Source organism: Diabrotica virgifera, chromosome 7 (genome assembly GCF_917563875.1).
Source record: "Diabrotica virgifera virgifera chromosome 7, PGI_DIABVI_V3a".
Lineage (NCBI taxonomy): Eukaryota > Metazoa > Arthropoda > Insecta > Coleoptera > Chrysomelidae > Diabrotica > Diabrotica virgifera.
Genome location: NC_065449.1, coordinates 72,995,452 through 73,008,988, shown reverse-complemented (window position 1 = coordinate 73,008,988; position 13,537 = coordinate 72,995,452). Strand labels below are relative to the sequence as shown.

At 34.2% G+C, this 13,537-nt stretch overlaps 1 protein-coding gene across 1 annotated transcript in view; it reads right to left on the bottom strand.

Annotated features, from left to right (window-relative positions):
• LOC114327661 (CLIP domain-containing serine protease B10-like) overlaps positions 1-13,537 on the bottom strand; it is a 109,593-nt gene that overhangs the window by 27,261 nt on the left and 68,795 nt on the right. Inside the window, exon 2 of the mRNA XM_028276335.2 lies at positions 3,345-4,077. Within this exon, the coding sequence (XP_028132136.2) occupies positions 3,345-4,077 (733 nt within the window). The remainder of the gene's footprint in view (positions 1-3,344; positions 4,078-13,537) is intronic.

Here is a 13,537-nt window from a genome sequence, read left to right as displayed (position 1 = left end):
TTCCCAAAGTTTACTTTGTGGTACAGTATCGTATGCTTTTTTTAAGTCTATGTACACTAAATGCAGTTCTTGATTGTAGGCTATTTGTTTGTCTATTAACTGTGTTACACAATATAGGTGGTCAGTGGTGGATCTGCCAGCGCGGATTTTCTTTAATAATGTCAATAAAATCGACAAAGTAAAATATTTTATTTTCATTTTAATAATGAGTTAAATCCTTTTCTATTTTTTATGGTCAATTAGAGAGTTAACGAGGGTAGGTAACTAAATTTATTAATTAAAGATTAATAGAACTTCATCTCACATCATCTAGAGACATAACAGTGATAATGGGTGATTTCAATGCAAAAATTGGCGAAGGAAAATGCTACCTTAATGCTGGCCCATATGGTCCTATGGAAACGACAGAGGGGATCGCCTAATAGAATTTTGCCAGGAGCATAATGTTATAGCCGCAAATACATTATTTAAATTACCTAAGCGACGCCTTTATACATGGAAATTGCCAGCTGACAAAGACAACAAAATCGTCAGAAATCAAATTGACTACATCCTAATAAAGCACATATATCGAAACCCAATTCAGGAAGTAAAGGAATATTCAGGAGCGGACGTATCTTCTGATCACAGTCTTTTTATTGCTAGGTTTCAACTTCAACTAAAAAATACGCAAAAAGCCGCAACAACAATAAACTTAACATACAGAAACTAAAGTTAGAAGAAACAAAAGAAAATCTGAAACACTAAATCAACACAAATGTAGACGGAAACCCAGGAAATAATAATTATTGCAACGTAGCAACGTTGCAATTATTGCAACGTAGAACAGCAGTGGCAATTCTTTAAAGCCTCTATATTAGAGCCAAGTAAGAAAGTACTTACAACAACCAAATGTAAGGAATAAGAATAGATGACGGAGGAAATTCTATAGTTGATGAATGAAAGAAGAAAAAACAATACCATCAATAAGACCCGCTATAAACATCTTCAAAACCAAATAAGAAGAAAAATTAGGAAGGCTAAAGAAACCTATTTCTCTGAAAAATATAAAGAAATAGAATAACTGCAAAACAGATATGACAACTTCAACCTAATTAAAAAAGTCAAAGAACTAGCCGGAATAGAAAATAGAGGAACCTCAAATATATTGCTCGACAAAAACGGAAATATTATAATGGAGACAGAATGAAAACTACGACGATGGAAAGAGTACATTGAGAAACTATTTCATGACCAGAGAAAAGCTAGTACATCCGTAGATAGCCAAACCGGAGATGTGGGCCCAGAGATAATCAAATCAGAGGTTAGTCAGACAATAGACTCTATGAAAACTAATAAATCTGCTGGACCAGATGAATTACCTAGCGAGCTGATAAAGTTGGTCAACGAGAAAAACCTGGACATAATAGTAAAACTGTTCAACGCTACCTATACTACGGGAATCAACCCTAGAGAAATGTTGACATCAGCATTTGTGTGTTTGCCAAAGAAAGTGAATTCCAAAGAATGCAGTGACTACCGAACCATAAGCTTAATTTCACATACCTTGAAAATTCTGCTGAAAATTATAGACGCCACAATACACTCTAAACTGGAGCTGAATATTAGTGACACTCAATATGGGTTCCGCAATGCCATGGGTACAAGAGAGGCATTATTCTCCTTCAACGTGCTGACACAGAGATGTTTGGATGTTAACCGTCCTTTTTACGTCTGTTTTATAGACTACAATAAAGCGTTTGATAAAGTAAAACATGATCGACTCATGGAAATTCTGAAAACTAAAAACCTAGATGAAAGAGATTTAAGACTTATAACACACCTCTATTACGATCAGCGAGCAATAGTAAGAATTGAAAAAGAAACATATGAAGAAATGGAAATAAAGAGAGGAATCCGGGAAGGCTGCATACTATCACCTCTATTATTAAATAATAACGCTTATTAAAATTATTTAACGCTTACTCTCAAGAGGTAAGGCGAGAAACTCTGGAAGATGAAACAGTCGGCATAAGAGTAAATGGAGTCTTAGTTAACAACATCAGATATGCAGATGACACAGTAATAATAGCCGATAGTTTACAAGACCTGCAAAAACTCATGAGTAAAATAGTAAGGTGTAGTAGGGAGTACGGACTCTCTCTCAATATCAAAAAGACGAAGCTTATGAAAATTAGTAAAAACAACCATAATACTACGAAATCTTGATAGTAGAGGGCCAGCAGATCGAAAAAGTAAAACAGTACACTTACTTAGGAACACTTATAACAGAAAATAATGACTAAACTGCAGAAATAAAAGTCAGAATCGAAAAAGCACGTTCTAATTTTATGAAAATGAAAAAGGTCCTATGTAGCAAATATTTAACATTACCTTTTAAAGTACGCCTAACAAAATGTTACGTATACAGTGTACTACACTATGGAGTGGAGTCATGGACGTTAAATGTAGAGACAATGAGACGACTTAACGCCTTTGAAATGTGGACCTATAGAAGTATTATGAGGGTTTCCTGGGTAGATAGAGTTACGAACAACGAAGTACTGAGAAGAATAGGTAAAGAGAAGGAAGTTGAACTTACAATTAAAGAAAGAAAACTACAGTATCTCGGACATGTGATGCGGGGCGAGAAGTATGGCATGTTGCTACTCATAATGCAAGGAAAAATAGATGGCAGAAGAAGCATCGGAAGAAGACGAATTTCATGGCTGAAAAACCTGCGACAATGGTTTGGATGCAGCTCAAAACAACTATTTAGAGCTACTGCCTCAAAAATTAAAATAGCTATGATGATTGCGAACCTCCGTAGCGGAGATGGCACCTGAAGAAAAAGAAGAATTTCATTTTTATTTATTTTATTTAAAAATATTTTCTTCGTCCTACTTTCTAGATGCAAAGTGGCAACCAATTCTTCATTATGTTCATACATTTTTAATCTCTAACTAGAAAACTAAAACTCTAACCAAAGAAAAAGGAAAAGAGGTCGCCCAGCGCAAACTTGGAGTAGCTCAATCATGAACGCGATAAGAGGTCAAGGAACGTCTTGAAATGAGGTAAAGACCTTAGAGCAAAATATAACTCGCATATGGCGCATTTTTACTGAAGCTTTATGCTTCTCTTAGCAGTTCAAGAACCTTGTATATCTATACGAGTATTATATCTGTTGGCCCAAAAGAACCGATATCAGGCACTGAAATACCGTTGTATGGTATACGTAAAAAATAATTTGTTGGTTAAATTATGTATTTTATGGCTCATATACGAGTATATAGCTTATACTATCAGGATAATAAAAACTAAATTTATAAACTATATAAAAGTAAATTGTATTTTGCATAACTTACAATCGTAGCTCCCTTGGTATGAGTGTGCCATTGTCTACACAGTGTCCAGCCGTTAGAACATATCTTGGCGAAATTAGAGTACCCCCACATCCATTAACAATTCGATTTCTGCCCCTGTACTGCAGCAACGCCATCCACGGGTACTCTCCTAATTCTGCAGGGGATCCTCCAACGATCTTTAGACTTCTTAAAGTTCCAGTGTTTCTTCCACATGCCATGGGTTTGTTATTTCGTGAGACTGGTCCGTGGTTATCAGGATAGTCTGAAGGCTGTAAAATATATACATCGTCGTTTGGTGTGACACCAGACCAAGAAGGCTGGGCAGGATAAGAACGTGGACGATATGGGTTATGGTTGTAAGATCCAGGAGGACTCCAATTATTGCTTGGTTTTCTTCCGAAAGATCGACTGACCCCACCCCATGACAGTCTCTCAGAGTTGCTGTATTTGGGATAAAAGCTATTTTGATAATTATTATATACATTATTGTCTTCAATAAATGCCCTCCTCTTTATTCTTCGACTATTTTTAAAATAGTTTTTATTGGTGGGCTCATTCAATGTTTGAAAATTAAAAGTATGGTATTCTTTTGATCTATCAATTCTCATACTAAACCAGCTGGGACAGCATACAACAATTTTATTTTGTTTATGACATCTGTGTTTAGTATAATCGTTGATGTTTGGAAACAACTGGACTAAATTTTTGCAGCCCGTTGTTGTCAGTTTTGATCCTAAAATAAATAGAAAGCTTTAGATTATTTAAAAATATTTTGAAAAAAAAAATTAGTAGAAAAATAGATTACATCATTTATTAATACTGTATATTAGGTACATATTATGTGCACTTTTGACTTTTGTAGACGTCAAATACAGTCATCTAAAAAACAGCTCCTGAAAATTACTATTTAAATAGCGAAATAATATATTTTGGGCTTGTAAAACTCGATCTATTACATCCTTAATAGTTTTTTATTGCCAGTGACCAAGAAAAACCTAGAAGTTAATTGTATTTGAATCTATTTTACCCCATTTGGGGTTTCCGTTTGGAGACGTCAATTAGAAGCGACAAAGTGTTCAATTATTAAAAACTTTAAAATTTAATATGGACTGTGCAGGGAGACCTCCAGATAAACCTCCAGATATTAACAGGATGGATCAAGATGATAATATAGAGAAAAGTGACATCAATATAAATAACACATGGGACGGTAAATCAAAAAATAAAGGAGAAACTGTAAGTAATAAATCTGATAATTCTACAGACAATATAAGAGAACATTTCCTATATCAGAGCAGTGACGTAGGACCTTTCCATGCATATATAGAAAATAATACTCCGAACTTTAAAGGTCAGCTTAATGCTATCAAAATTGGCGACATTATACTCTCTAATTTTTCGAATTTAGATAACAAAATTACTAGTATTGATTCAATAGGCAAGAATAGAATTAGAACTAATTTAAAGATTACCAATCAGCCAATTTTTTAATCAATCAAAAAGCTTGCTCATTGTTTACAAACAACAATTTAGATGTTTACGTTCCGAAGTTTATACTCCATAGACAGGGTATAATTAGGGACATAGATATAGAATTTTCAGAAGAATATATCAAAAATAAAATTAAACAATATGATATGCACTGTAAGTTCGAAGTAGTTTCGGTTAGAAGAATAAATAGAAAGGTAGAAAAACATATTGAAGATAAAACAATAATAGACAAAGTTCCAACAAAATCATGTATTGTTAATTTTAAAGCACAAACTCTTCCTAAATATATCACAATTAATAAAGTGATCAAAGACGTTGAACCCTATGTTCAAAAAGTTCTATTATGTTTCTCTTGTCTCCGTTTTGGACACCTTGGATTTAATTGTAAAGCACGTCCCAGGTGCAACAAATGTCATGATTTCCATAATACAAAAGATTGTACAGTAAATGAATATACTCCAACTTGTTTCAGCTGTCAAGGTAATCATTTGACTACACACCTAAGTTCATGTCCTGAATTTTCTAGACAGAAACAAATTAAGAATACGATGTCATCAATAAATCTAAATTTCTTTGATGCATGTAAACAAATTCCGAAAGTTTCATATGCCAATATTGCTGCCAGAAATAGCAGTTCTTAACCAATTCTAATCAGAATGAGCAATCTTATCAAGTAATTCAAAATCAATCAGCTTCATCATCAAAGAAATTCTCCTCACAAATGTTCTTCAGCAGTAATAACCCAGAAAAAATAAATTTTAAGCGACACCGGCCAAGTTCTCCCAATCCTTTGGAATCAGCTAGAAAAGAAATACTTTCTCAAGAAAATATTCCTAGACAAAAAGGTGGTATTTATAATACGTCTAAATATACAGAACATACAAATACAACAAACTTGCAAACACAAGGAGTACCATCACAATTAAATAATGTAATTTTAGAATTGGTTCTTAATATAATTAGTTCATTAAAACTCACTGAAAATTTAGACAAATCAAAAACAGAGATTACACAACATATTAATAAATACTTAAGTACGGCAGCGATATCACAAGAAGACTTACTATTTCAAACATCGTGTCAGACACAACTAAACCTTTAAACTTTTTACAATGGAACTGTCGCTCAGCAGTTTCTAATAAACCAAATTTAGAAGCCTTACTTATTCAAAAAAATGTATATGTGGCCATGTTATCAGAAACATGGTTTAAACCAGAAAAATTTTATAACTTCTCAGGATATAATTGTTTTAGATCTGATCACCCTGATGGGTACGGAGGCACAGCAATTTTAATTAAAAATAAAATAATTACAGAAGAGACAAATTTATTGGATAATTATAATTTTACTTATAATTGCATAGCTGTTAAACTTTCGTGTATCAAGAAACCTATACATATAATATCCGCATATAAAGAACCAGGTATTAGAGTAACGGTTGAAGAATGGGTCAATTTTTTTCAACACATTTCTTCTCCATTCATCATTGGTGGAGACTTCAACGCTCACAACATGGCATGGGGTTGCGAAAATAATGATACTCACGGTAAAGTTTTATTAGAGGCGATAGAACAGTGTAATCTATTATATTTAAATGATGGTTCTCCAACTCTTGCACTAACTTCCAGCCCATCAGCAATCGATATAACAATATGTACCCAGGACATTGTATCTAAATTAACTTGGTCTGTTATTCAAGATCCACATGGTTCTGATCATCTACCCTTGATCATCGCCTTGGAAAACTCGGAACAAGCAATACAACCTGGTGACAATACACACAAAAGATGAATTTGCATAAAGCAGATTGGAATTTGTATTCATCGAACTTTTATTCGGGAAAACAACCACAAACTTATGAAGAATTAGTTGCCGAAATAAACCGATGCGCAACCATTTTAATTCCAAAATCATACAACAATAACAAATATCCTACAAACAAGCTACCAAAACCATGGTGGGATAATAACTGCGAATCAGCTGCAAATAACCGCAAAACAGCATATAGACGTTATAAAGCAAATCCTAATCTTCACAATCTAATTGAATACAAAAAATTAGATGCCTTAGCAAAGAAAACTTTTAAAATTAGAAAAAAACAAACTTGGATAAATTACTACGAAAGCTTAAACTCCAACACTCCAATCAGCGACGTCTGGAAGAAAGTAAATCGCTACAAAAACCGAAAGCAGTCCAATCAACTTCCGATAAACACCGAAGCTGCATGGATAGAAGATTTCCATTTCAAGATTTCACCTCCTTGGGTTCCAAGTCAAATAAATGATAATAAGAAGCAAGTTTTCAATCCTAATAGCAAATAATTAATATTGAAAAATATCAAAAATTACTAAAAGATTTTTAAATTGAAAACTTACTGGTACATCCCCATGTATACGCCTCCAAGACTTCTACAATTTGCAAGTCATATGGATGCTGCAGTAAAGACGATAGGGAAGGAATTCTAAACCTTGCAATTCAAATCCCCCGTCTGCAGCCGGCTAGGAACTGAACGATGCACCATAGTTACTCTACTGAGTAATAAGAAAATAAAATAAAAATGTGTGTACCATTTTTATATATTCGGCTGCAATACGAAGGAAAAACAATCTTACTTTTTAATTAGAATAAGGAGTGCAGCCAGTCCCTTTAACTGCAGTTTTCTGCTCTTATTGGAGCGTCATCAGAAGGAACGTAGGCACTGTTCTCCTTAATCCAATCAAATCGCATCGAAATGTTTTCCCAAATATTGCAGCCAAAATGATGGTAATGGGTGGCTAGCGCTATCTGGCCGTAAAAATACGAAGCAAGTTTTCAATCCTAATAGCAAATAATTAATATTGAAAAATATCAAAAATTACTAAAAGATTTTTAAATTGAAAACTTACTGGTACATCCCCATGTATACGCCTCCAAGACTTCTACAATTTGCAAGTCATATGGATGCTGCAGTAAAGACGATAGGGAAGGAATTCTAAACCTTGCAATTCAAATCCCCCGTCTGCAGCCGGCTAGGCACTGAAAGATGCACCATAGTTACTCTACTGAGTAATAAGAAAATAAAATAAAAATGTGTGTACCATTTTTATATATTCGGCTGCAATACGAAGGAAAAACAATCTTACTTTTTAATTAGAATAAGGAGTGCAGCCAGTCCCTTTAACTGCAGTTTTCTGCTCTTATTGGAGCGTCATCAGAAGGAACGTAGGCACTGTTCTCCTTAATCCAATCAAATCGCATCGAAATGTTTTCCCAAATATTGCAGCCAAAATGATGGTAATGGGTGGCTAGCGCCATCTGGCCGTAAAAATACGAAGCAAGTCATTTTGGCTGCAATATTTGGGAAAACATTTCGATGCGATTTGATTGGATTAAGGAGAACAGTGCCTACGTTCCTTCTGATGACGCTCCAATAAGAGCAGAAAACTGCAGTTAAAGGGACTGGCTGCACTCCTTATTCTAATTAAAAAGTAAGATTGTTTTTCCTTCGTATTGCAGCCGAATATATAAAAATGGTACACACATTTTTATTTTATTTTCTTATTACTCAGTAGAGTAACTATGGTGCATCTTTCAGTTCCTAGCCGGCTGCAGACGGGGGATTTGAATTGCAAGGTTTAGAATTCCTTCCCTATCGTCTTTACTGCAGCATCCATATGACTTGCAAATTGTAGAAGTCTTGGAGGCGTATACATGGGGATGTACCAGTAAGTTTTCAATTTAAAAATCTTTTAGTAATTTTTGATATTTTTCAATATTAATTATTTGCTATTAGGATTGAAAACTTGCTTCGTATTTTTACGGCCAGATGGCGCTAGCCACCCATTACCATCATTTTGGCTGCAATATTTGGGAAAACATTTCGATGCGATTTGATTGGATTAAGGAGAACAGTGCCTACGTTCCTTCTGATGACGCTCCAATAAGAGCAGAAAACTGCAGTTAAAGGGACTGGCTGCACTCCTTATTCTAATTAAAAAGTAAGATTGTTTTTCCTTCGTATTGCAGCCGAATATATAAAAATGGTACACACATTTTTATTTTATTTTCTTATTACTCAGTAGAGTAACTATGGTGCATCTTTCAGTTCCTAGCCGGCTGCAGACGGGGGATTTGAATTGCAAGGTTTAGAATTCCTTCCCTATCGTCTTTACTGCAGCATCCATATGACTTGCAAATTGTAGAAGTCTTGGAGGCGTATACATGGGGATGTACCAGTAAGTTTTCAATTTAAAAATCTTTTAGTAATTTTTGATATTTTTCAATATTAATTATTTGCTATAAGGATTGAAAACTTGCTTCGTATTTTTACGGCCAGATGGCGCTAGCCACCCATTACCATCATTTTGGCTGCAATATTTGGGAAAACATTTCGATGCGATTTGATTGGATTAAGGAGAACAGTGCCTACGTTCCTTCTGATGACGCTCCAATAAGAGCAGAAAACTGCAGTTAAAGGGACTGGCTGCACTCCTTATTCTAATTAAAAAGTAAGATTGTTTTTCCTTCGTATTGCAGCCGAATATATAAAAATGGTACACACATTTTTATTTTATTTTCTTTTTACTCAGTAGAGTAACTATGGTGCATCTTTCAGTTCCTAGCCGGCTGCAGACGGGGGATTTGAATTGCAAGGTTTAGAATTCCTTCCCTATCGTCTTTACTGCAGCATCCATATGACTTGCAAATTGTAGAAGTCTTGGAGGCGTATACATGGGGATGTACCAGTAAGTTTTCAATTTAAAAATCTTTTAGTAATTTTTGATATTTTTCAATATTAATTATTTGCTATTAGGATTGAAAACTTGCTTCGTATTTTTACGGCCAGATGGCGCTAGCCACCCATTACCATCATTTTGGCTGCAATAGTTGGGAAAACATTTCGATGCGATTTGATTGGATTAAGGAGAACAGTGCCTACGTTCCTTCTGATGACGCTCCAATAAGAGCAGAAAACTGCAGTTAAAGGGACTGGCTGCACTCCTTATTCTAATTAAAAAGTAAGATTGTTTTTCCTTCGTATTGCAGCCGAATATATAAAAATGGTACACACATTTTTATTTCAAATAAATGAAGCTACAGTTACCGTACCCAGAGAAAACTTCAATCTAGAGAAACCATTTGAATTATGGGAATTAAATCATGGACTCAAGCAAAATAATAGTTCATCTCCAGGGATGGACTGTATATCATATTCTATGCTATATTTTCTACCTACAGAATACAAACTATCATTACTACAAATTTTTAACACTATATGGCAAAACAAAAATTTAATTCCCAAAGCATGGAAGGACTATATTGTATTAACTATAAAAAAAACAGGAAAGCCAGATAACAAAGTTGAATCTTACAGACCTATATCTTTAAGTTCCTGTATACTAAAAACTCTAGAGAGATTAATCAAAAATCGGCTTGAATACTGGCTTGAGTCCGAAGATATCCTTCCCAAATCTCAGTACGGCTTTCGAAAATCCAGATCTACACAAGATGCTCTCACTTCCCTAGTCTCTTCTTTACAGGTCAATTTTACAAATCAGGCGTCGACAGCTGCAGCATTTATAGATGTAACTTCAGCGTTTGATAACATCAATTTAGACATTCTTTATAAAAAATTAGTAGATCTTGGAATGCCAGTTAAAATTTCAAATTTCATTGTATCCTTGTACAAGAATAGATGGACTTACTTAAAAATAAACGAGAACCTTTTACCACCAAGGTTAACGAGTATAGGTATACCACAGGGTAGTATTTTAAGTCCACTTCTTTTTTCATTGTACAATATAGATTTAGAACACATAGTACCTCCATACTCTAATATTTTACAATTTGCAGATGACGTTGTGTTGTACACCTCCCATTCTTCTCTAGACATTTGTAGACGTCAACTTGAATTTACATTAGATTGTGTAAAAAATGATTACCATTCTCTAGGTTTATCCATATCAACGACAAAGACCGAAATTTGTTTTTTCTCCAAAAAACGCCAAATTCCTCAAGGCACCTTCAAATTAGGTAGAATAGAATTTCCGATAAAAAATTGTGTTAAATATCTTGGGACGTATTTGGATCGTAAATTGTTATGGAAGGATCAAATTTATTATATTATAAAGAAATCAGAAAATTCTATGAATATCCTTAGAGCTTTTTGTAGAACCGGTTGGGGAGCTGACCCGAATATTGCATTGCTATTCTATCGCTCAATGATTCGACCAATTTTCGACTATAGTTGTCATTTATATGGGTCTGCGTCAACAGGATATCTTAATAAAGTTGAAATCCAAAGGAATAATTGTTTGAGACTCTGTCTCGGTTACTTAAAATCTACTCCTATTACTATTATTGAGATTGAAGCTAAGGAACCACCACTTACTCTACGTAGACAGTTTTGTACAGATAAGTTTGTAGCTAGAGCTATTTCAAAATACGTCAGCTACTTAAGGACTATTCGTAACTTGAATATATTAGATTTAAGCCACAAATATTGGTGTACTAAAAAACCCCCATATACGTTGAAAGCTATAGGAAATTGACAATGTATGAGCACCAAATATACAAAAATAAAATACCTCCAATTTACACTAAACCTCTTGAAACTCTCTTTTCCAAGATAATACAAACAAATTACATGGATTCAAACCTTCCAGGCAGTATTATCAACAAAATAATTAAAGACAAGTGGCCTATGTTTCAATATATTTTTACTGACGGCTCCAAAATTCAAAATAGAACCGGAAGTGCAATATATCACTGGAATTCTGAATACAAAGAATCATGCCGATTGCCTAATGAAGCTTCAATATATACTGCCGAATTATCAGCTTTATTACTTGCGCTAAAATATATAGCCTCTGTTGGTATGGACAATTATATCATTTTCACCGATTGTAGAAGTATTGTGGACAAACTCACTTCTATCCAATCGACAAAAAGTCTAAACCACATTGAGATAGAAATTAAGAGTCTATATTATGATATTACTTCCTCGGGCAGTTCAATTATTATTTGTTGGGTTAAAGGACATTCTGGAATATTTGGAAATGAAGAAGTCGACAAATTAGCTAAATCTGCAGCTTTAACCAAACGAAACATAAACAACATACTTCTACCAGTAACCGATATAGATAATATCAGTATTGCAAACAAAATTGGCAACGTGTATATAACCAAAGTACAACGGGAATAAATTTTAGAAATTGCCAACCACTAATTCCCAATGAGAGATGGTTTAAACAAGAATCAAATAGGCTATTTATAAAAACAATAAACAGAATGAGGTCAAATCACGCACTAACCCCACCATACAAATACAGCATAGGTATCAGTGATAAACCATATTGCGCCTGTGGTGGAATGGGAGATCTACAGCACCTAATATGTGTGGACAGTACAGACAAAATATTAAAGTGATGTATGAAAAGTTAATTGATCTAAATTGTCCTTTACCTGTCAATTTAAACGAAATTCTTTTTCCAAAAAATAAGCAGACGTTAAAATGTCTTTACGAATATGTAACGTCCTGTAAATTTAAATTTTAAATAGGCTTAGATAATAAAATTAAAAATTGTAAAAATATCACACAAAATTTAAAAATGTATTCATTAATATATTATAACACCCTGTAAATTTGGATAATAAGTAGGCTTAGATATTAACTTAAAATTGTTATTGTAATACCATACAAAAAAAACAAATAGTCTGACTAATTGGCTACGTCAAAGCCTTTAATAAATAAAAAAAAAGGTACATATGTGTGTCAGGAACTCCTTTACAGAAGTTATAATAGGGGGAAAATATCAAATGCTGTCTGCGCAAATTCTGGACTTATGACAGATCCGTTGTCCAAATTGATGTTTATCCTGGCCTTAGAATATGTCATACGAACCAGACATGGCTGTTCGAGGAGTAAAAAGCCTACTTGCTTTTACCGACGACGTAGATGCAGTAGCACAATCAACATGAGTTGCTCGGACTTTGAAGAAGCTGCATTATGGGTCTAAAAATAAATCAAGACAAAACAAAATACATGGTCGTTTCAAAACAAGAACGACAGCGAATAAAGAAAAATAGTACTATAAACGATCATAAGTTCAAAGTATTTGAAGAATCTAAAGATCTAGGAGCAACAATCACCAAGGACAACTGACAAAATAGAACGAGAAGTTGAAACGCAACTAATGGCAGGAGACTGGTATTATTTATCATTCATACTTAGTGCGACCAACTAGCCCGAAAAATCCGGGACATGGCCCGAATTACGAAGTCGTGTCCCGGCGTCCCGGACCAGACTTCCGGGCCATCCGAATTTTCAATGTTTTGGCAAAATTCTATTTTGAAATTTTGAATATTCTTCTAAGAATTCATATCAAACTGAATTGGTAGCACGAAAAAAAGTCGACAATTTCGAGAGTGTAATATTAAGATCAATGCTCGGGGTGAGGCTTATACACTCACCGGCAGAGAAAACGTGCACCCCAAAAAATGGGTCATTTTTAATGTCTTGTATTTCCTAAACCTGATGTCCGATTTAAGTAATTTTTTTATATGTTATAGCCTTATTCTTTATCAATATCACTGTAATAATATTTTTGCTAGACAGGTACATTGCCATTGTGTACAGGGTGTACGAATCAAACTGTGTTTTTTTCTCAAATTTTGGAACACCCTGTGGAATTTTCTAGCTTTTATAAAATACTGAAATTATA